Source organism: Macaca thibetana, chromosome 2 (assembly GCF_024542745.1).
Source record: "Macaca thibetana thibetana isolate TM-01 chromosome 2, ASM2454274v1, whole genome shotgun sequence".
Classification (NCBI taxonomy): Eukaryota; Metazoa; Chordata; class Mammalia; order Primates; family Cercopithecidae; genus Macaca; species Macaca thibetana.
Window position 1 is genome coordinate 56,955,276 of NC_065579.1, and position 24,116 is coordinate 56,979,391.

At 35.8% G+C, this 24,116-nt stretch overlaps 1 protein-coding gene and 1 non-coding gene across 2 annotated transcripts in view; one reads left to right on the forward strand and one right to left on the reverse strand.

Moving 5' to 3' along the window:
• The window catches only part of DHX36 (DEAH-box helicase 36), a 407,284-nt gene that overhangs the window by 17,626 nt on the left and 365,542 nt on the right, over positions 1–24,116 (reverse strand). Inside the window, exons 6-17 of the mRNA XM_050778227.1 lie at positions 22,546–22,716; positions 19,141–19,220; positions 17,971–18,045; positions 17,683–17,849; positions 16,201–16,282; positions 11,352–11,492; positions 10,958–11,060; positions 10,188–10,275; positions 5,787–5,842; positions 4,255–4,319; positions 3,088–3,231; positions 564–681 (exon numbers count right to left, since the gene is read on the reverse strand). Of these exons, the coding sequence (XP_050634184.1) occupies positions 564–681; positions 3,088–3,231; positions 4,255–4,319; positions 5,787–5,842; positions 10,188–10,275; positions 10,958–11,060; positions 11,352–11,492; positions 16,201–16,282; positions 17,683–17,849; positions 17,971–18,045; positions 19,141–19,220; positions 22,546–22,716 (1,290 nt within the window). The remainder of the gene's footprint in view (positions 1–563; positions 682–3,087; positions 3,232–4,254; positions 4,320–5,786; positions 5,843–10,187; positions 10,276–10,957; positions 11,061–11,351; positions 11,493–16,200; positions 16,283–17,682; positions 17,850–17,970; positions 18,046–19,140; positions 19,221–22,545; positions 22,717–24,116) is intronic.
• On the forward strand, positions 6,724–6,827 carry LOC126949400 (U6 spliceosomal RNA). The gene has a single exon (XR_007723706.1). It is a non-coding gene; the product is annotated as a U6 spliceosomal RNA (small nuclear RNA).

Sequence of the window (24,116 nt, forward strand, 5' to 3'; positions counted from 1 at the left end):
TTAAAATTATATTTGTATTTCTATAAAAACATGTTTAAAGGCCCATATATATATTACTACTTTCTACCATCAACTCTATTAATAGGAAAAGTAGTTGGCTAAAATCTTAATGAACAAGTTGATTATCCACTATCTTCAAAATAAGGCTAACTATATCAAAAGATACAAGACACTGAAAAAATAAGTAGTTTATAATGAAGGATAACATGTTAACATGTAATAACAGTAGAATGTTCACTGAGCACTTACTATTTGCCAGGCACTGTTCTAAGAATTTTAGGAGGTTAATTTAAACAACCTGCCCAATATAACAGAACTAGCTTTTCCGGGGTGGAAGCAGGATTCAAACACAGGCAGTCTGCCTCCTCTAGAGCAGTATGTAATTTAAAATTGCTTAATATACATTTGAAGGAAGTTTAAATACACAATTCACTAACACACACACAAAATAAATTGTGAGTTAATAATTCTTTCCTGGAGATTAATACAGTAATTTGTTCTATAAAAGATGTTGAAAATGAGATCACTTCCATTTAGTTTCTTCATTCTCCCAACTAATTTACCTTTATTTGTAAACAAAGTTCTTCCAAAGGAGTTCTCAAAATTTCTGGCAGTTGATAGTCATCTAGAAGACTTGCTCTAAGACCATTATACAGATGATAGCAATGACCAGGTTGAACTCTTAAAAACAAAACAAAACAAAACAAAACAAAGAGGGACAGTCATCAATGACTTTTTAGAACTCCAGAGAAAACAGTAGGCAGGGAAGTAGCCAATATCTATTTCTTATAAGCCACATAATAGCTAATGTACATAGTTATTTTTCCCTTTTTATGAATCATGTATTTGTTCTGTTTAGAAAAACCCTACACCCTCTACTCTTGTCACAGTTTTAAGAAAGATACACAATAATTCCTCCCCACGCCAATAATTTGCTTCCCTATTTCTGACAGATTCCAGATTACTGTGCTCAGTAACAGCAGTCTACTCAGGTTAAGGCTAAGAATAGTAACCTCAAGTATGCCTTGTGATCAATTATATTATGTAATGAATCCTGGCATTATGCTAACCTGTCTATATTACTGAAAAATATTTTAAGTACTGTATATTTTATTTAGTGAGTTCTCAGAGGGATATTAAAAGTTTTTGTTTTATATTTATAACTAGAGCCTTAAATGATACCATTTTTTGGACAATGATAAGACTAGATGTAGACTGGGCATGATGGCTCATACCTGTAATCCCAGCACTCTGGGAGGCCAAGGTGGGTGTATCACATAAGGTCAGGAGTTCAAGATCAGCCTGACCAACATGGTGAAACCTCATCTCTACTAAAAAAAAATACAAAAAATTAGCTGGCTGTGGTGGTATGCTCCTGTAGTCTCAGCTACTTGGGAGGCTGAGGCAGGAGGATCACTTGAACCCAGGAGGCGGAGGTTGCAGTGAGCCGAGATCATGCCACTGTACTCCAGCCTGGCGACAGAACGAGACTCTGTCTCAAAAAAAAAAAAAAAAAAAAAAAAAAAAGACTAGATGTGAAGTGGTGACCATATTCAAGTATTCTCAAGCAGAATAAATATTTCTATAGGCTCTTGCTGCTATAGGAACAAAAATGAATTCTAAAAATCTTAGCTATTTCTGCCATGAGTCTACATAGATCCATTGTCTATTATATAATATACCTGAATATCTCTCCAGTAGAAACTAAAATAAGAGTACCTCCATTGAGAGCCACATAGTATATAGCTTTTTCTGATCTCCAAAATAAGGCTTTGCTAAAAGAATTTTAATCTATAGACTCTACAAACGACTATTTTCCTTTTAAATTAAAACACCAATTTCAGGATTAGTTAAAATGCAATACTCTATTAAGTTTAGTTCTATTATTGTTTCATGGAACAAATCTAAGGCTTAGTGTGTTTACTATTCATATATAAAGGTGTGCCAAAACCTGTTCACTATGGTGAATACTTTTTGAATCAATATTTAGTGGTGATGGGTCTACGTGGGAAAACCTCAGTCTTTCTGGGTCCCTTATCAAGTTATTCCCTGATAACTGATTATCAGGAGGGTATACTTCTTTGACTAACCCACGATTTTGGTTCAACAGCATCAACTCTCTAATAAACTGTCTCGAAATCAAGTTATACTGGGATAATGTGCAAAGATTACAGCAAGTAAGTCAGAGCTTTATAGATATTCTACAAACTTAAAACAAGGGGTTGACAGATGGTCTGTAAAGTTTTCTTTCAACTCTCCTTTTCTTAAGTCTGTATCGAAAGATTAATGGAAATCTCTTATTCTATCTATAAAAGGTAAAAGAAAAACCCTCTTCTGAAAGTCCAGATATAATTCTATCACTCATATAAGTGTAGAAATACTGTGACATATGCATTAAAGTCCAATTTTTTGTAAAAGTTCAAGACAAATCATTTTTCCTACCATTAAGACAGAGATATTTTTACTTCTTAAGTTATTGTACCATTATGAGGAAAAGTACTTTCCTTGTGCTTTCATTGAAAAGTACTGGTGAAAAATCAGTACTGCTATAAAATCCAGTGATTACGAGTCTAGACTGTAGAGTCAGAATGTCTGGATTCAAATCCTGCGTCTGTAATTTCGAAAGTTATGGCACTTTGGACAAGTCATTTAACTTCCTTGTACCTTAATTTCCTTATCCATAAAATGGATATAATAACCTACCTCATAGTACTGTAGTGAGGATTAAGAAAGTTAATATGAATCAAGTGTTTAGGAGATGATCTGACACTCAAAAAGTATTAGTTGCTATTATTATTACACATATTATATGCTTTAAAAAAAGAAATGAAAACCAACTATTATAAATAACATAACTTATTAATCAAACTCAGAAGTTTAAGGCAAAGGATTCATAAAATAGAAAACTTGGCAGATACTTTTCCAAACTATGATTAAAATAACTTTCTATTTAAAAATGTTTTGCAGTAAGCTCAAAATAATAAGAAAGGTAACTCTTCTAATAAATATATTTAAATGCCAGCATCACATTTTGTTACACAAAATTTTTGTGTGTTCTAAAAGCTTTGGACAGAGTTCCCATCTTACCTTCCAGCTCGACCTTTTCTCTGTTTGGCATTAGCTTTACTAACCCACTCAGCGGACATTGTACTGATATTGTTCTGAGTATCAAAATGTGTCTCTTTGATTTTTCCTCCATCTATCACATAAACGACATCGTCTATGGTAATGCTGTTTGGAAAACAGATATATAAAATGTTAAAAAAAAAAAACACACATACACACACACATCAAAAGCACTATTAACCTATAAAAGACCAATAGACAGGGATTTCAGAGCATTTTTTTATTGGATCAAATGATTTTAGCCATTCAGGATGTTCACTACTCTTCACACCCACATTTACCAATATTATAGGGATCGAGTACCTAATAGTAGGTAGTGTCAGGCACTGTAAGTGACAGCACAGTATTAGTTCTTCAGATCATATACTAAATTCTTACTTGCCTACAGCCAAATATCACAGGTTGCCTCATACCTAGCTCCATGGGAACCCCAACAGCATGGTTTAATATCAGCTTCCATAAAAGAATCTGTTTCAGTGACTTAACTATGTCTTAGTACCCCAAGAGAATACAAGAAAATTTAAAGGCTGGATGTAACTAATTACCAAATACTACCCCCAACCAGAAACAGGCGAAAGGACAAAATTTACCTCAGCTCCCATGCTTCTTTAGGTAAACAAAACAAAATCTAACACCTTAAATGCTATTTCTGCGCTAAAGCATTATTATAGGTTAAAAAACCCCACAAAATTGGCCATGCATGGTGGCTCAGGCCTGTTATCCCAGCACTTTGGGAGGCTGAGGCAATAGGATCGTTTTGAGCCCAGGAGTTAGAAATCAGCCTGGGCAACACAGTGAGACTCTCTCTCTACAAAAAATGTTAAAAATCAGACAGGTGTGGTGGCACATGCCTGTGGTACAAGCTACTTGAGAGGCTGAGGTGGAAAGATCACTTGAGCTGAGGAGGTCAAGGCTGCAGTGAGTCATGATCGTACCACTGCACTCCAGCATGGGTGACAAAATGAGACCTTGTCTCGAAAAAGCCCACAAAAAATAAAACTATGCTCACTGCCATAAAAAAGGTTTTATTTTTAATAAATTACAAGGCATGTGGTAGAGAAAAAAGATTAACGTATGTAAATACTTTATGGTGTTTAATCAGTATTTGATATTTAAAACAACTTTTACCTAGTCTCCGCAATGTTGGTAGCAATTACTATTTTCCGAACACCAGGAGGGGTTCTTTTAAACACCTGTAAAAATAAATACATCAGAATCACAAAAGAACACTAATTTCTAATACATTATTTTTGTAATTAGAGGAATTTCTTCAGATACTGTTCATTTTTAGCATTCTATGTTCAGTCACTGACATATACATCTAATATTTATTGACGTATTTATAAAGTATAGATCATTTTCAATATTACAAAATTATCTTTTGGTAAACCAAACTAAATCTCCCACAGACGTCACAATCTTATCACAAACAAGATTTCCAATGAAGTATCATTATTTAAATATACAGCAGTTTTTTAACAAAAGCTGGAGGTTATAAAGTAGAGGGAGGGATATTTATGTTAAGGACAAGAATAATGAAGTCAAATCTCCATGGGTAAGAACAATAAACAATCAGGCAGATGCCCAACCCAGCAGAATAAATGTCAACTGTGCAGCTGTACCAACCACCGTCTACTAGCTTGAGATCAGACTGGAGTGAAAAAAAAATCCTCTTCAAATGGGGAATTCTACAAATACTGCCCACAACCCCGACAAAGTCACTAAAGTAGAAAGAAGATAGGTAATTAAGTACCACTGGCGATAATGCAAACAAACAAAAAAAAGCATAAACTTATCCTTTCATTTATAAAAGTGGCAATCAATAGAGAAAATGCTTCCCAGGCTACACACATACTCTCCAGCAAAGGAATACATAATTCACTAGGTTATGATGTGGAAGATGAATACTTTCACGCTGGTAACTCTTGCAGTCTTTGACATGAAGAGTTTTCTTTCTTGCCCCTTCTCTTCTCTCAGGTATGTACGCTAATTCGGGACTGAGGTACAGCAACAAAAATATTAAAAGGGTCTCAGAGAAAAATATGGTGATATTTTCTTACAAAAAGAGAAAAGGAGAAACTAGAAACGGGGAAAGGAGCAGGTTTTCTAATCAATTTCATTTTGCAAGAGCCTGCGAATACTATAGATCATAACATTATCCTGCCTCTGAGAATGCAGTGTTCACTCTAATTAGGAAAGTGCCTGTATCTGATGGAGTCAAAACATTCATAATACATTATTAAAACAAGAAATTTTATACCTGTGAATATACTAATTTTGTGAAATTAAATCTCAAATCATCATCAAACTGTAGTACGTCATAGATCACGAATTTCCACGTTTGGTTACTGTTGGTAGTACTGACATACCTCTTTCTCTTATTCAGGAAACCCAACCAAGTTACTGGTGAAACCGATTCTTTAAACTTTTCCCTAATGTAGACACAACTAATCTAATTTGTGGGTTATCCTCTAATATTCAAGTTTCTGAGCAATCATTCCCTGAAGACTCATTTGCAAAGGTTCTCAAATAAGTGTTTTTTACATGAATTACTATTTGAAAATGCCCCTTAAAAAAAATAAACGAAAACATGTAACAAGCAGTCCTTAAAGCTTGCCTCAGTTTGAAATACATTTAACAAATGTATCCATTTAACATACCTGTGTCTGGTTAACTGTAGGCATCAATGAATGTAAAGGTATAATTAAAAATTTATCTGAAAATTAAAGAGAATTAAATTTTAAGATAAAGAGCTGCAGAAAAGCTCCATCAAACACATGAGACAATGAATTCAGATGCTGAGCCACATAATTCTTTTTTTTGATAAGACATTGAACATTGTTTAATGAAAAGAGCTAAACCATCTAAGTTATTGACAAATTGCCCATGTGTTTAAGAGAACCACACAATTCTTAATTTATATTTCTACATACAAACAGACCAACTTAATTTCTTTATAGTCTTGTTTTCTGAGTGCTCCAAGTTCAAGCTAACACTTTGTTCTGTTATTTCATATCGATAAGTATTTTCCCCAAATTCTTAAAGAATGCTCAAAAGTTGGGAGTAACTTTTTCAAATTACACCAATAAAAGTTGAATAGCCGAAAATTCTGTTTAACATGAATATGTTTGTACACTTTGAGTGCTCCTATTTTTTTGTTGTTGAGACAGGGTCTCATTCTGTTGCCCAGGAGAGTGCAGTGGTATGATCTCTGCTCACTGCAACCTCTGCCTCCTGGGCTCGAGTGATCCTCCCACCTCAGCCTCCCAAGTAGCTGAGACCACAGGCATGCACCACCACGTCCAGCTAATTTTTGTATTTTTTGTAGAGATGGGGATTTGCCATGTTGCCTAGGCTGGTCTTGAACTCCTGAGCTCAGGCAATCCACCCGCCTCAGCCTTCCAAAGTACTGGGATTACAGATTACAGGCATGAGCCCGGCGCCTGCCAATCCTCACTATTCTAATCATAACAATAATATCTAAATTTTTAGAGCAAATTACTTATTAAATACCCATGTCCTACTTAGAAAATAATGAAATAGTCCTTGTTAAAAATAATACATTCCAAGAGTGACCCACATTTTAAACCTATTTTGGTGCTCACTTCGGCAGCACATATACTAAAATTGGAACAATACAGAGATTAGTATGGCCCCTGGGCAAGGATGACACGCAAATCTGTGAAGCGTTCCATATTTTTAAAAAAAGAAAAAAATAAAAAATAAACACATTTTGTTAAAAATATAAGAAATTCCTACTTTTTAAGTTTCCAAATAAAATAGCTCAAGCCCATTCACGATTATTAGCGAACACAGAAAGCCTGATATAATACAGTGATGGGTGAAAGGGAGAGTATTAAGAAAACAAGGGTTAATTTCACATTTAAGTATGCTTACAAAAATACAATCTGACTTAAATGCCCAAATGATTCAAGTCAGCTATATTTCCCCGGAAAAGAACTGTTGTTATCTAAAGGAGATATGATGATCCCCATGGATTCTGTGAAAAGATTTTACGAATCCTAAAAAATAAAAAGTAGTAAACAGCTGTCGAGCAACTGACGTCGCTAAAAAGAATGCTCTGAATTACTTGTCTCCGTGACAGTATGAAGTATTTCAACTATAATGTTCGAGCCAAAAATACTTGAATTGAATCAAGCCTTCAGATATAACTTCCAAGTTACAGGAAATACAGGTAAGAGAGAATCAAATGAAATGATAGCATAAAGAGTCAGAAAAATTCAGACAGTTGGACTTATTAGAGAACAACTGGCCTGGTCTTTTCCATGACTTTATTACCATGAGGAAAAAAGCAGGGAGTGGAGGGGAGCAATGTTCTAGAGCCAGATCAAAAGATGTATTTAGTTTGACATTTTCTATAGTTTGAACAGACTAGCTGTGAAAGACACTTCAAAAAAATGGGAAAATCTGATTACAGACTGGATTATTAGATGGTATTAAGGATTAGGTATGATAAAGACATGATGGTTATATAGAAAATTGCCTTTAGAGATTCTTGCTTATACATTTAGAAATAAAATGTGACAGCTGCAATTGACTTTAGGAAAAAACTAGGACTGAAAAAATAATTGTTGGCACGAAGTCGTGGATATATATATGGTATTCATTAAAATTCTCTAGTTTTGGCTGGGTGCAGTAGCTCACACATGTAATCCCAGCACTTTCAGAGGCCAAGGCAGATGGATCACAAGGTCAGGAGTTCAAGACCAGCCTAGCTAAGATGGTGAAACCCTGTCTCTACTAAAAATACAAAAATTCCCCAGGCATGGTGGTGGGCACCTATAATCCCAGCTACTCAGAAGGCTGAAACAGGGAACTGCTTGAACCTGGGAGGCAGAGATTGCAGTGAGCTGAGATCGCACCACTGAGCTCCAGTCTGACAGAGACAGAGACTCCATCTCAAAAAAAAAAAAAAAAAAAAAAAAAAAAAATTCTCTAGTTTTTTGTATGTTTAAAATGTTTCTTTACAAAAAGTTCAAAGCCAGGCATAATAAAAGTAAAAACAATTTTGTTGAAGACTACATAATCGGGGAAAAAAAATTTATATTGCTGATACCATACAACTAACAGAGTTAATGAGAACAAAATCTACACTCTTATGAAAAGAAAGGAACAAGAAATTGATAAGCATTTAATAAACTGAGTTTCAAAACTTAACTTCTCGGCACAGAGTTAGGCCAATTTTTTCCCCATGACAGTGACTGACTATACAACTGATTATCAAGGCTAAGCTTTTTTCAACATAATTTGAGAAAAAACACTCAAGTTCTGGAAAGATTTCCTTTAAAAGGAATTGAGCTGGTAGTGGAAGTATATACATCAGTAACTCTTTCCTTTAGAATAATTAATTCAAACTAGAAAGTTAATGAAGTCAATTATAATAATCTGTAATATCACACCCTTTTCCCACTCCCCACCACATACACTAAATGATAATATTTTGGTATATATCTTATCTTTATTGGTAAATATATGCATATATTTTTAAAAATTATAAGTACACTATGCAATAATGTTTATAATGGGGGAAGGAAAGGACAGAGTTAGAAGATTTAGCCAATAAAAAATTTTAGTTGTTTGAAAAAAAAAAATTCAGCTGTCTAATTATGACAAACTTTTCTACAGAGAAAAGTTGTCACACAAAAAGAAAACAGAAAACAGTGTTTCTTTATAGAGAAGTCAATTAGATCAAAATACTTCACCAGCTAGATAGTAAATAATTTTAATTACAGAGAATGCTTTCAGAGCATGACAACGGGATTTAACAAATAATAAAAATACGCATTTATTATTTTAGTCAATACAATTAGATCAAAATATTTTCTGGTGCCTGTAAATTTTGTCTGGCTGGGCGCGGTGGCTCATGCCTGTAATCCCAGCACTTTGGGAGGCTGAGGCAAACAGATCACGAGGTCAGGAGTTCGAGACCATCGTGGCTAACACGGTGAAACCCCGTCTACTAAAAATACAAAAAAATTAGCCGGGCGTGGTGGTGGATGCCTGTAGTCCCAGCTACTCAGGAGGCTGAGGCAGGAGAATCTCATGAACCTGGACGGCAGAGATTGCAGTGAGTCGAGATTGCACCACTGCGCTCCAGCCTGGGCAACAGAGTTAGACTGCCTCAAAAATAAATAAATAAATAAATTTTGTCAAAAGCACTTCAACAGAGTGAGGTTAGAAATTATATTTGGAGGCCACGCGTGGTGGCTCAAGCCTGTAATCCCAGCACTCTGGAAGGCTGAGGTGGGAGGATCACTTCAGGTCTGGAGTTCGAGACCAGCCTGGCCAACATAGTGAAACCCCATCTCTACTAAAAATGCAAAAAGTCGGCTGGCATGGTGGCACATGCCTGTAATCCCAGCTACCCCGGAGGCTGAGGCAGGAGAACTGCTTGAACCCAGGAGGCAGAGGTTGCAGTGAGCCGAGATGGCACCAACACACTCCAGACTGCCAACAGAGTGAGACTTCATCTCAAAATAAAAAAATTATATTCAGAACCGTAAAAACTAAATAGAATTTGTTTTGTTGTTTTTATATTTGAAGTTAATGATTGCTAAAAATACTCTAAATTTTATAGAAAAAAATGTTCTCATTCATTCCTCTGACGTTTATATGTTTCAAAATATGCTGCTCATACAGGATCAAAATCACTTGAGGAATTTTAAAAACTTCAGATGTTCAGGTCACATTCTTAGATTTGGGGTGATGATGGGGTCTACGTATCTGAACCTTAAAGAAGCTCCATGGGTGACTCTGTTGCATAGTCAGAATTCAGAAATACTGGGCTAAGGGATTTCTTTTTTGCAGCAGTGAGTGAAAAAATGAAAAACCCCACATACCTATGCTTTAAGAGCCAATTTTATTAGGCAAATTGTGAAAAAGAAAGAAAATATTCTCTTCAAAATACTAAATAAAAAGCTTTCCCTTCATTTGTGACCTAGTAGAAGCAACACTTCTTCAAATAAAAGAAAAATATACACATCCCACATATAATTCAAATACCACTCTTTGAATTATAGTAAAATATATTTACATAATACCTGATTTAAACATTACTTGTGACATCAAGAGATCATGTAAAGTGCTGATATTGTCCCAGCCTGGTAGAAAGACCAGTATCGCACCATCCTATATGAAGGGGAAATAACCATTACAAAGGATCGTATCAACAAAATGCAGTAACAGTAAAATTGTGTGCACACTTAAGTCTCCATTAAAATTACACTAGCTCAGGATAATTTTCGTTAATAATTAAAAGTATATAAGCCCACTTTTTTTTTTTTTTTAATTATTGGTTTTGAGCCAGAGTCTTGCTCTGTCACCCAGGCTGGAGTACAACGGCATGATCTCGGATCACTGCAACATCTGCCTCCTGGGTTCAAGCGATTCTCATGCTCAGCCTCCCAAGTAGCTGGGATTACAGGCCTGCGCCATCACGCTCAGCTAATTTTTGTATTTTTAGTAGAGACAGGGTTTTGCCATGTTGGCCAGGCTGGTCTCAAACTCCTGGCCTCTACTGATCCACCTGCTTTGGCCTCCCAGAGTGCTGGGATTACAGGCGTGAGCCACTGCACCCGGCTAAGCTCACTATTAAAAAATGAGATTTATAATCCAGATATTTGTTTAGTTTTTTCTTCAAACAGGTCAAATGCCTAAATCTTCTGCTACTATGAGATGATTTCTAGTATCAAAAGTAATTTTTTCCAAGCTATTTTATAAACATTTAAGAAAATTGTATTTTTCAAGGCCTTGATACATTAATAAAATTAAAATTATGTTAACTGAAGAAAGAAAAATAAACAAAACTAACCTCTTCTTCCAAAACAATGTATCGGATAAGGGCAACAATCAAATTGAGATCAACTTTATCATCATCCATCATTTCTATAACATCTACAGTACTTGCAGAATACCTATCAAAGTTAAACACAAAGTTACGAAATACTTAATCAAGTTTTCTAGTAACTTGCTATAAAAGTTTAAAATTAACTCAATCTGCAAATGGAGGAACATAATCTACACATCGCAGAGAATTACTGGGCTAATAATGCTTAAAAGTCAAATCAGCACAATATTTAGCTGGAGTAAGAGATTCACAGTCCTCTCCTTTAAGTATGTACAGATTCAAGAAGATGCTCCCAGCCCCTGGCTTTCTGTTTGTTATTGAGCCACTGATTTCTCACCTTCAAACAAAATAAACTCACCTTCTTCGCAGTTCCCTTACATAATCTGGCCAACGTTCTTTATATATTGCTTCTTTTTCTTCTTTTTCTTGTCTGTTTACATGCCCTTGCATGAAACCCCTCTTAAACTGGGATCTGTGTTCTTTTTGTTCTGGAACATACCTAAAATAAAAACATTCTTGAATATCTTCACTTTTTCGAAACTCTAGTTTTAGCTAAAATCTGTGATATTTTATATTTAGGATTTTCAAAAAGAATTCTACAGAATATTTTCATTATGCTTTCGAGTGAATGCTAGCTAAAATATCAGTTTGTGTTCACTAACTTATAAAACCTGATATTTTAGATAAAAATCATTCTTCTCTATTGAAGTATAGAAACCTATAGACCATTTTTAGTACTTAAAATTTTTAAAAAACACTAGAGTAACTTTTACCTTAAATTTTAAGTTTGCTTTAGAACAATAGTTAACATTAATGTAAGTCCAAACCTGACTGCAAATAAGAATTGAATCCCTCAGAGAGTTTGTAAAATACAGACTCCTAAATCCCATCCCTGATGATTTGGATTTGGTAGGTATGCCTTGGGTCTATTAATCTAAGAATTTTAATTAGTGCCCGCAGGAGATTCAGATAGTATATCCAGATCTACAGACCCATGCTAGAGAACTATTTAATTCTGCTCAGTCACACAGTTGTAGCTAATGGCAGATCCAGAATCAGCATTCAAGTCTCTCATATGTCAATCGAGTGCTGTACTATGATTCCACTACCATCCTATAGTGACTGCTAAAACCACAGAGGGCACATCTGGACAATAATTCTACCTATCACTGTCAGTCCTGCGAGGCATGGGGTGGGAAAAGATAAAAATGAACCCACACTTTAACCCCAAGGCGTCTCTGAGTTCAACTAGAGGACAGCCTCTAGATGGAATGGGGGAGGGGTTGGAGCATGGACTCCCAAGTCAGAATTGATGTCCTTGCTCAGCTACTGACTAGCTGCGTGACCTTATATAAGGCATTAAATATCTGGTCTTTAGTTATATTATTTGAGAGATTAATATGTTTATAACAGTACTGGCATGAGATTTTTAAAAATGTGATAAAGTTAAAAAAAAAAGTGATAAAGCCTCATGTATAGCAGACACCCAGAAAATGTTAATCCCCTTCCCTATTCAGTACCTGTGACCCAGAATTCCCCTAAGTCTTCGATACATACAGAGGAACCAACTTGAGGTAGGGCAAACTGAGACACAGATTGGTTCTAGTCAGCAGGATGGACCCACAGTCGGCTCCCTTTCCAGAAATTGCAAAACAGAGGTAACCTTCAATCCTCCCACCTCCAATCACAACCCTCCATATCATCTTGCCCTGCTCTTGTTCTGGTCATTGTATTTTCTTTGCTACCTCCCTGCTGTGCAGCTCTTCTTCTGGGAAGGGGACAGCCAGGAGCTTCTGATGAAAATCTCTAATCAAGGAACACCCTCATTCAACTCTCCTCTTAGAGTTGATCAGCAGATGACAAAAGCACAGATACCATCTTTTCGTTTCAAGAGACTGCTTGGCTACAATTCCATATGCATTCCCTAACATCCAGGGAGCTTCAGAAAGCAAGTTTCCATCAGGTGCCTTCAGATTATTGATCCTCAAAACTTTGTTTTCATTGTTGCCAAGCAGTTGCCTATTATTTTCCTGGCAAGCAATTGCTAAATGTGCCATGATAGGATGTGGGACACATGGTAAAAAGTGGAAATGAAGAGGGAGGATACAGAAAATTTATGGCCGCTGATGATAAAATCAGGACATGGAAGACCATTACATGCTGTCTCTCTGAGGCTTTTAGTATGTTCTATCTTCTCTGACATATACATTTCCCTCTTTCCTACTTTGACTTCAACTGCTTTCCTAACTTGACCAGTCTCTACCTAACATATAAAATCTAATTTCTAATATACTCTTCACTTCCCTCAGACTTCATATATAACAGCTTATGTGTCTCCCTGTCTACAAATAAATTCTGAGAGAATATACCAAGTCTCCCCTTGCTTAATGTTCAGACCCTAGCACAGTGCAAAGCATTGAGTAAATACTTGTGAAATAAATGGTCAAAACTCAGCAGATTTTTCTTCATATAAAAACGGTTGTAGGAACTTTGCTCTCACCTTCCACTCTCACTTCCTGGTTTTCTTAAGATAACTTTAGAGTCTTGAAAAATCTCATCCCAAGTGTTTCTACATCTAGTCCCCAATCCCTTTTTGAAACACGGTCTCCCTTTGTCACCTGGGCTGCAGTGCAGTGGTGTGATCTCTATTCACTGCAATCTCCGCCTCCCAGGCTCAAGAAATCCTCCCACCTCAGCGTCCTGAGTAGCTGGGTCTATAAGCGCATGGCACCTCATGCAGCTTACTTTTGTATTTTTTGTAGAGACGGGGTTTCACCACGTTGCCCAGACTGGTCTTGAACTGCTGGGCTCAAGCGATCTGCCCCACCTCTGCCTACCAAAGCATTGGGATTACAGACATGAGCCACCATGACTGGCTGTCCTTTTTTTCATTCAGATTTACCATAGGTTAGGCACTGTGCTATGTACTAGTTACTAAAATAAACAAGACAAAATCCTGAACCCCAAAAAGTCTGAAATCTAGTGCAAGAGGCAAATACAAAGAGATACACTATACAACAAATAACATAAGTGTTATAAGAGATATGATACAAACGTTGCAGGAATACAGATGAGAAAGAATTAAAGGCCGCCCGGGTGTGGTGGCTCACACCTGTAATCTCAGCAGTTTGGGAGGCCGAGGGGGGCAGATCACAAGGTCAAGAGATCGAGACCATCCTGGCAAAGATGGTGAAACCCCATCTCTACTAAAAATGCAAAAATCAGCTGGGCATGGTGGCGTGCACCTATAGTCCCAGGTACTCAGGAGGCTGAGGCAGAATTGCTTGAACCTGAGAGGTGGAGGTTGCAGTGAGCGGAGATCACACCACTGCACTCCAGCCTGGCGATGGAGTGAAACTCTGTCTCCAAAAAAAAAAAAAAAGAAGAAGAATTCAAGTCTGTGAGAGGTATTACGGAAGGCTTAACAAGCAATGAAGCTGGGATTTTTCTTATATAATCAATAGCTTACAAATGAAAGGATGGAGAAGATGGCATATAAAGGTCTAAGAGGAAGGAAAACATAACAGCGCAAATTCATGAATGAGAGGGCATGGCATGCTAAATATACCATTATGGAATGGTATACTTAGCACAAGCAGGCCATAGGACACGTGACTGGGAAATGAGGCTAGAAAAGAGGATGGGGACACACTGTAAAGGGCCTTGGAATGACCAGCTAAGGAATTTGAACCTGATCCTATGGGGTTGTGCTTCTCAGTCTTTTTCCCATCAAAGAATACAAATACAATTCTACACAAGCTCCTGGAGAAGTCTGCTAGCAGCAAAAGGCCAGTGGTCAGAATGCTGAGGGAATCAGTAACTTAGGCATACCAGCTGATGTGCTCTATTATAGCCATGGCAAACCAAAAAAGGCTCTTAACAGTTTCTTAAAGAGATATCACATATGCAAGGAGCTTGCCCAGGAGAAGAAAGCTCACATGAACAAATTGTTTTTAGGAAAATACATGGCAGCAATCCTAAGAGTGAAGAATATAGTACCAAAAGAGTAACTATTATATAGCACAGGAGAGACAATAAGGACCTTGGCAAACAAATAAAAATGAAAAGGCATGTTCAAGAAGAAAGTTCCCACGGTTTGTGTCTGTTTGAAGGCAAATACAAAATGACTTGGATTAACTTGGTTACTCAGCGTGTAAAACAGTTGCCATACTCTGGTATATAACTGCCTGATACACACTAGCTTTTGATTTATAGGTTAGAAAACTGAGTGGAGGATAATCATTAACCATTATATAGTAAAGTATAAAGTATAAAACATTGTTTTATTTTTTTGGTGGCAGAATATAAGGATAACAATTTAGGCTTGAGAAATGTTAGGTTCAAGGCATCTGTGGTGCTAGACTACTACTGAGTAGAAAGCCAGTTCAAAGATCAGGAGAAGCTTCAGTTCTGAAGCTATACTACTGAAAGCTGTGAAAATATACAACTACAGTCAGGGATATAAACAGGTTTGCACAGTGAAAACATAAATGATTGAGAAGCCTGGGGGAAATTATATTTAAATGTTAGGCAATGGAAGCCAACAAAGGAAAGTAAAAATCAGGTAACAGAACCATCAAAACGGCTCAAACACTTAAGACAAAGGTTCCCAAACTTTGCTGCCCAGGGATCTTCAAAAAACACTGATGCCAGCCAGGCGTGGTAGCTCATGCCTGTAATCCCACTACTTTGGGATGCTGAAGCGGGCAGATCACGTGAGGTCAGGAGTTTGAGACCAGCCTGGCCAACATGGTGAAACTGTGTTTCTACTAAAAATACAAAAATTAGCTGTGCACAGTGGTGTGTGCCTGTAATCCCAGTTACTTGGGAGGCTGAGGTGGGAGAATCACTTCAACCTAGAAGGCGGAGGTCGCCGTGAGTGGAGATGGCTACACTGCACTATAGGCTTGGTGACAGAGAGAGACTCTGTCTCCAAACAAAAAAAAAAAAAAAAAAAAAAAAAAAAACCCCACTGATGCCTGGCTACTACCTCAGACATTGTAATGTAATTTAGGTAGGAGTATAAATTAGGCATCTGGAGTTTAAAAAGCTCCAGGTAATTTTAATGTGCAGCCAAGTATAGCTAATTCCCAGCAAATTTTTTACAAGGCGGTAGTCAATGGTGGGTTTCTGAGACTAAAGTTTGACATAAGAAAAGTGATATATTACTACTTTTTAATGTTTTTTATTTTCTAATGTTTACTTACCTTATTTTTTCAATTATATCTTCCAAAAGATATTCCACAACCGGAAAGGTAAAACCAGGTATATGTATCATTGGACAGTTACCTATCACGGCAGACAAAATATAAGCATAAATTTGTACTCAAATGTTAAAAAAATTAATATACTGTAAATAGGACAATGACTCTATTACTTACTATTAATTCCAGAAAATGGTCCTGTAGCTTTTACAGTTCTACCCTATTTTTCCATATCTACTTTAATAAAAAGCAGCAGTCTAGTCTTCACTCAATACCACTTTACTGCTACCAAACTGTACACACATCTCAGTTCTACAAAATAACACAGAATACCAAAGAATAGAGTTTTAAGTTGAACTCAAAATCCATTAGTTAGAAGTCTATTTTCTCTTCATCATTAACCCAGATGGTATCATAACAGAATATCCAGAATATCGAAGTTTTACTGAATTCCAGATAAGCATTACTACTTGTAGCACCCAGAATTAGTGGAGAAAAGTAATCAAAACAAGACCTAAACAAATAAATTGTTACAATTTCAAAATTACTAATAAAAAAATCACTTCAGCATTGTTATTTAAATGCTCTTTACATTTCATAACAAGGAAAACAAGCAGTACACACTGAAAAATCAAACATCACATGGGAGGTCAAAATATCTGAGCAGGTATCACTGCTCTACATATGACGTGCATACATTTGAGCAAGGTACTCAATGTTAGTTCTAGAAGCCTCATTTTAGAAAAACAACAATAACACCTACCCCAACTAACCTTACATGGTTTTCAGTTTAACTGGGATGTATTTTAAAGGACTTTTATAATGCTGATGACAAGAACATTTATTAAACATAACTATATTACATTGTAATTCCCTCCCTTTCCCCTTCTTTCCTTCACAAGTATAAGCAGGAAAGACAGTTAGGACTGATTTTAAAAGAATGTGCTTTGCAGCTGGTCCAATCTACGTTCAGCTTGGGAAAGCTACTTAACTGCTCTGAGGCTGCTTTCTCATCTGTAAAAATGTGAATAATAGTACGTACCTCATAAAGTATTATAAAGACTAAGGAAGACAAAGTGGTAAATATACTACCCGGAACACTGAAGGTGTTTCGTTAAGTGGTCACTAGCAGTATTAGCAGAAAACTGCCACCCTAACCTGTGATAGTAGATAAAAGCCACAGAAAAATTACAGAAAGAAGTTTATAAAATTACGCAAATCTGTGGTTTGATTTCAACGATGCCATCTTAATTGTGTGGCGGTAGCAACAAGAAGCTACCTGTCCTCACTATCAGAGATGATGCCATCATTTAAAAATAGACCCAACTGTCTAATCCATGAAACTGTAGGGTAGAATAATATTAAAATAAAATTAATAGCTAAACATTCATTTTGACTACTCTTTACCTAGTACCATATTAATTTTTTTTAATTAAGTGGTTTTCTAGTACCTTTTCTAATGTAGTAACTACACATTTTACTCACCAAAATATTCTGAAAACTTTTCTGCATTCAATGTTGCACTCATCAGTATTACTTTCAAGTCAGATCGAAAATTGAGAAGATCTTTAACAACAGTCATTAAAACATCTGACTGCAGGTTTCTTTCATGGATTTCATCAAGTACGATATGACTAACGCTGGACAAACACCTAAGGCAGAAGTGTGAAGTACAAAATTTTAAAACCATTTTTCTTTAATGACTAGTAAAATCCAATTTAATAATTACATCTTTTCATAATACTTATATTTCCTTAATTGAAACATACTCACGGGTCTGACTGGAGCCACTGAAGGATGATTCCTGTTGTACAGTATAAGATAGAACCCTGTTTCCTTGGCAACCGACTGTGAATGAAAGACATGAACTAATAATTCTTGGTTTTCTTTCCTAGTAATTAGCTAACTACCACAAAGGTTTATATCTTCAATTTTAGAAATGCTTTCAGTTTTAATGAAAATCTTCATATTTTTTTTTTAGTTATAAGAACACCCACCACAATAGGGTAATGGGAAATACTTCATTCAAATTCATTATACATTATCATTGTTGTCATTGATACAATGTTAATTTCTTTTAAAAGATAAGACCATTGACATTGAGATAACAACTGACTTACTTACAGGGCCTAAATATTTGGTTCATCATAATTGGAAAGTTCACTCATTTGAAAAGGCAAACGTGTCAGGCATGGTGGCTCATGCCTGTAATCCCAACACTTTGAGGCTGAGATGGGAGGGTTGCTTGAGCCTAGGAGTTCAAGATCAACCTGGACAACATAGGGAGATTCAGTCTTGAAAAGTAAAAAAAATTAGCCAGTCATAGTGGTGTGCACTGATAGCCCCACCTACTTGAGAGGTTGAGGTGGGAGGATTGCTTGAACACAGGAGTCTTAGGCTGCAGTGAGCTGACTGCACCACTGCACTTCGGCCAGAGCGACAGAATGAGAACCTATCTCTGGCCAGAGCGACAGAATGAGAACCTATCTCTAAAAAACGTTAAGTAAATTAAAACATAAAAAGGCAAATGGAGTCCGAAGCTCCAGAAAAGGACCAGATATGTACTGCACAGTGGAGTTGGATAGGGGGTTAAGATACCAAAATCAATTTAAAAAGTCAGTCAGAAGTGTGTGGAGGTGGTACTGAAAGGTATAGAACACAATCTTTTCAGAGAGAGTAATGGTCTACTACTCTATGTCCAGGAAAAATGTTTATTTTTCTAATCATTCCAAATATAAAAGCACCATTTTAAAAAGGCAATCAAAGTCCGATTGGGTTAAAAGATAAATTTGTGGCAGCAAGCCATCTATGCTGCAATTACTTTAAATGGTAATTGTAATAGTAATAACCATCATAAAAATGGGGAAAATATCCTTTCTTTTGAATCTCCAGCTTCAAAGTTTCATAAAATCTGCTTGCATATAAGAAGTGAACATTTCTTACCTCTGGAGACGAATTTGATATCCAGTACTATTACCATTGCCACAAGATTCTGCCCTTTCTGCAGCCACTCTTTCCGCAACCTTTAATTCAAATAAAATATAAAGAGAATATAATTTCCTTTAGAACAAATATCCTGAATACCCATGAAAATCTCGGACAGTTGAAAAATTGCTCTTCAGATTTCTAAATGAGTTAAAAAAAAAACAGATATTAAAATCTGAGGTATCTAAAACAGTGTGTGCCTCTCTCAAGAGCTGTTCATGCTTATTTTTCATTTCCTCTTATAAAATCTTGTAAGGCCAAGTTCTCTCATCACTAGTTTCAAAGCGCCTTTCTATAGCATCCTCTCATTAATTTATACATTTTTGGTCTTTTCTAAGAGTTGCAAATCAAGATCTAAACTTGTAGAAGTTATGCGTAATTCGAAAGTAATTACATATTGATACTCTTCCCTTGTGTTTTTGTTTGTGGTAGGGACTGGTGTTGAATTTCTAGTTCTTGGTCATGCTTTGAAAGTTACAACTGCCAAAAATAAGCTTTGGAAAGATGAAATGTTATAATCTAATACTGATTTGTACAACTAAAAGTAACTGACAGTTATTTCATGACAGAACAGTGATAATAAGGGATCAGAAATAGAAAATGGCATAATTTCTAAGAAATAATATTTTGGAAGTAAAACTTTCCAAAGTATACCTAGTACACACTGACAGACCACGTTAACCTGTCTACTCAAATTCCAACAGATGGTGAAAAAAGAAGAAAAAAATTACCTACTTAGCATTTATTCCTACTATCTGCATATACAATAACGGCTATATATTAGTGAAAATATTTAAGTCTAGCTACAAAACTGTGTTATAACAAAAGTGGTTTATTTTTCACCATTCCGTAATTTTATGCTATTTCCTGGAATATCATCCCCATAAAAGGGTGAAGACCACGTGAAACTAAAACTACTAGAAGAAAACCTAGGGAAAAACTCTTTCAGACATTGGTCTAGGCCAAGAATTTATGACTAAGACCTCAAAAGCACAGACGACAAAAATAAAAATAGACAAATGGGAATCAACTGAGAAATTTCTACACAACAAAAGAAATAATCAACAGAGTAAACAGATAATCTCCAGAATGGAAGAAAATATGTACAAACTATTCATTCAGCAGCGGACAAATATCCAGTATACACAAGAAACTCAAACAACAACAACAAAAGACAAATCATCCCATTAGAAGGAGGGCAAAAGACAGGAACAGACATTTTTCAAAAGAAGATATACAAATGGCCAACAGGTATATGAAAAATGCACAACATCATCATCAGAGAAATGCAAATTAAAACCACAATGAGAAATCATCTTACTCCAGTCAAAATGGCTACTATGAAAGAGTCAAAAAATAATAGATCTTGGCCAGGACATGGATAAAAGAGAACTCTTATATACTGTTAGTGGGAATGTAAATTAGTACAGCCTCTATAGATAACAATATGGATAGAACTAAGAATAGCGCTATCATTTGATCCAGCAATCCCACTACTGGGTTTGTACCCAAAGGAAAAGAAATCAATGTATCAAAAAAAACCAACCAACCAACCAAACAAACAAAAAAACACCTGCCTTGCATGTTTATCACAGTACCATTCACAATAGTCAAGATATGGAATCAATCTAAGTGCCTATCAATGGATGACTGGATAAGGAATGGAATAATACTATTCAGCTGTGAGAGTGAAATCATGTCGAAATAGACACAGAAAGACAAATATCATATCTCACATAAGTGGGTGCTAAAAACCAGGTATATGTTGACATAAAGTATGGAATGACAAACAATGGAGACTCAGAAGAGAAGGTAGGAGGGGGACAGATGATGAGAAATTACTTAATGGGTACAATGTATATGATGTGGGTGATGGACACCCTAGAAGCCCTCACTTAACCACTACAGAATCTATGCATGTAACAAAATTGCACTTGTATCCCATAAATTTACACAATTTTTTTTTAAAAGCAGTGAAGTCTACTGCTCTTTCTTTATAGTACTTCTTAGAAACCAAAGCTTAAAACATATACTGTATTTTCTGAGAAATACTGTCGTAATTGGTAATGTTTTTAACCACAGATTCTATATTAAATGACTTAGACATGTGATAAACAGCACTGTCATAAAACCAAAGACAAACACAAACCTTTATAATTTATACACAAAATTATACAGCATAAATAAATTCACTATGCATACTGAAATATGACAAGAAACCCCAAACACCTTTAAAAAATATATAAAACATATTTAACTAGGTCATCTAACTAAAAATAATAACAACAAAATCAATGTACAGGTTGAGTATTCCTTAGCCAAAATGATCAGGACCAGAAGTGTTTCCAGTTTTGGATTTTGGAATATTTTCATTATACTTGCCCTTGTTAAGCATCCCAAATCTGAAAATCCAAAATGTGAAATGCTCTAGTGAGCATTTCCATGTTGGTACTCAAACAGTTCTAGATTTGGGAGCATTCTGGATTTCGTATAGTCAACCTGAAATAAGTTACTTATAAGTGTTACTTATGTATGCCTTCCCAAAATTTTGGACTTGACAAACCAGAAACAATACCTTATTTTTCCTCATGATAAATTTCCTCTTACTGAGTAGCTGCATTCAAAATGACTATGACTGGGCACAGTGGCTTATGCCTGTAATCCCAGCACTTTGGGAGGCTTAAGTGGGCAGATCATTTGAGCCCAGTATTCAAGACCAGCATGGGCAACACGGCAAAACCCCATCTCTACAAAAAATACAAATATTAGCCAGGTATGGTGGCACATGCCTATAGTACCACCTACTTGGGGGGCTGAGGCAGGAGGATCACTTGAACTCTAGAGGTTGAGGCTGCACCGAGGCCGTGTTATCACCACTGCATTCCACCTTAAGTGACAAAGTAAGACCCTATCTCAAAAAATAATTAAATAAAACACTGATTATAGAAATACAGCTTAAAAGGTTTCCCACTTTCACCACCATTCATATACTGAAAAAATGACAGAAGTAAAAAAAAAAAAATTAAATAATCCAAGTAGTAAAATGTAAAGGAATCAAATGATGGAGATTATTTGAAGCTTGTAATCAATTCCGGAAACATTTTATCTATTTCATTCTTGTGAATACACACTGAAATTTGCCTGGATATAAAGTTTATCTTGAATTCATAAATATCTATTATCTGTTAAGACAGTGGTTACTCAATTTTTTGGCCTTTATTATTAAACATGTTAAGCAAATATTTGCTTTCACAGTCACAAATCCTAAGCCTAATTAAGAATCACTCCACACCTTCAGAATCAGTAGGTTCTAGCAAGATTACTTTAAAAAAGACATTTGTAATAAGTTAAGAGATTACTTACTGAAATGGCACTAATTCTTCTTGGCTGAGTACAAACGATCCTACAAGCAGATCCTTTTCCTCTTTCAATGTAGTTATCCAAAATGAACTGAGTAACTTGAGTGGTTTTGCCACAACCAGTTTCACCACTTATTACTGTTACCTGATGTTTATCAATTAAATTTACCAATTCCTATTTCAAAAGGGAAAATAAAGAAAATCACATGTTGTCTAAGTTTGAAAAAAGATATTAATCAAAATTCGACCAAACTGAAGATAATTATTTTTAAAAAATATATTAATGTTTTCTAAATTTTGTCATATCCAATACCGGCAGTTTGGATATCTGGATCTACCAATCTGCAAGAGATAAGTACACCAAACTATAAAGAACAAAGCCAAAGCACTGTTAAAGAAAAACATACTGACATAAACAAGAAGAGATAGCTTATAAGTTCCACGCAGAAGAATTAAAATAATGTTGACATGTGGGGCTACTGACTACAGAAGCAAACTCCCGGCCTAAACAACTACTGATGACATTACGAATTTATATCATAATTCATAAATATGGCTTTGTCTGCAGAACAAGTTTTGTATGCCATTTTAGGAACAAGGAAGAAAATACTGTAGTTTAAAATGACTTCCTTTCAAATAATTAAAATAAAGTCATTAAATATCTAAACCAAAGCTATCTAGAAAACCTCACACTTGGGGAAGATGTTCTTCTACAAAATTGTATGTATTCGTATTTTTAATAATAATATTCACTGTATAAACAAAGTCATCTTACTATCTCAAAGGGATGTTAGGGGTTATTTTCATGTACAAAACAATTTAATTTGAAAACCTACCTTTTAAAAATTCCCCACTTAGGCCAGGCATAGTGGCTCACGCCTATAATCCCAGCACTTTGGGAGGCAGTGGCAGGTGGATCTCGAGGTCAGGAGATCGAGACCATCCTGGCCAACATGGTGAAACCCCATCTCTACTAAAACTACAAAAATTAGCTGGGCATGGTGGTGGGCACCTGTAACCTCAGCTATTCAGGAAGCTGAGGTAGGAGAATCGCTAGAATCCAGGAGTCAGAGGTTGCAGTAAGCCGAGATCATGCCACTGCACTCCAACCTGGTGACAGAGCAAGACTCCCTTTCAAAAAAAAAAAAAAAATTCCCCACTTATTCTAACACATTATACATATATATAGATGTATATATATCAGAAAAAAGTTTTAAGTTTGAACACTGAAATTATAGCTGGTAAATACCGAGAAGTGAAATGTGATTCATCCATTCAATAGGTATTTGTTTATTGGATGTCTTTAGAATGCCAGGCACTGTTCTGAGTCAAGAGACACAGAGTGAACAAAACAAATCCTATCCTCAAGAACTTACACTGGCCTGGGAAGGGAAGACACACAAATGTCAGGTGGTAATAAGTGCTATGAAAAGCAAAAAATAAAGTAAAATAAAATAAGGTTGAGAAAACAGAGAAGGATGAGCGATCATATTATTCTATATAGGGTAATCATATTTTAAGATATAGCGTAATAAATTAAAGAACTGTATTTTTAGTAGTACATAAATTATTTCG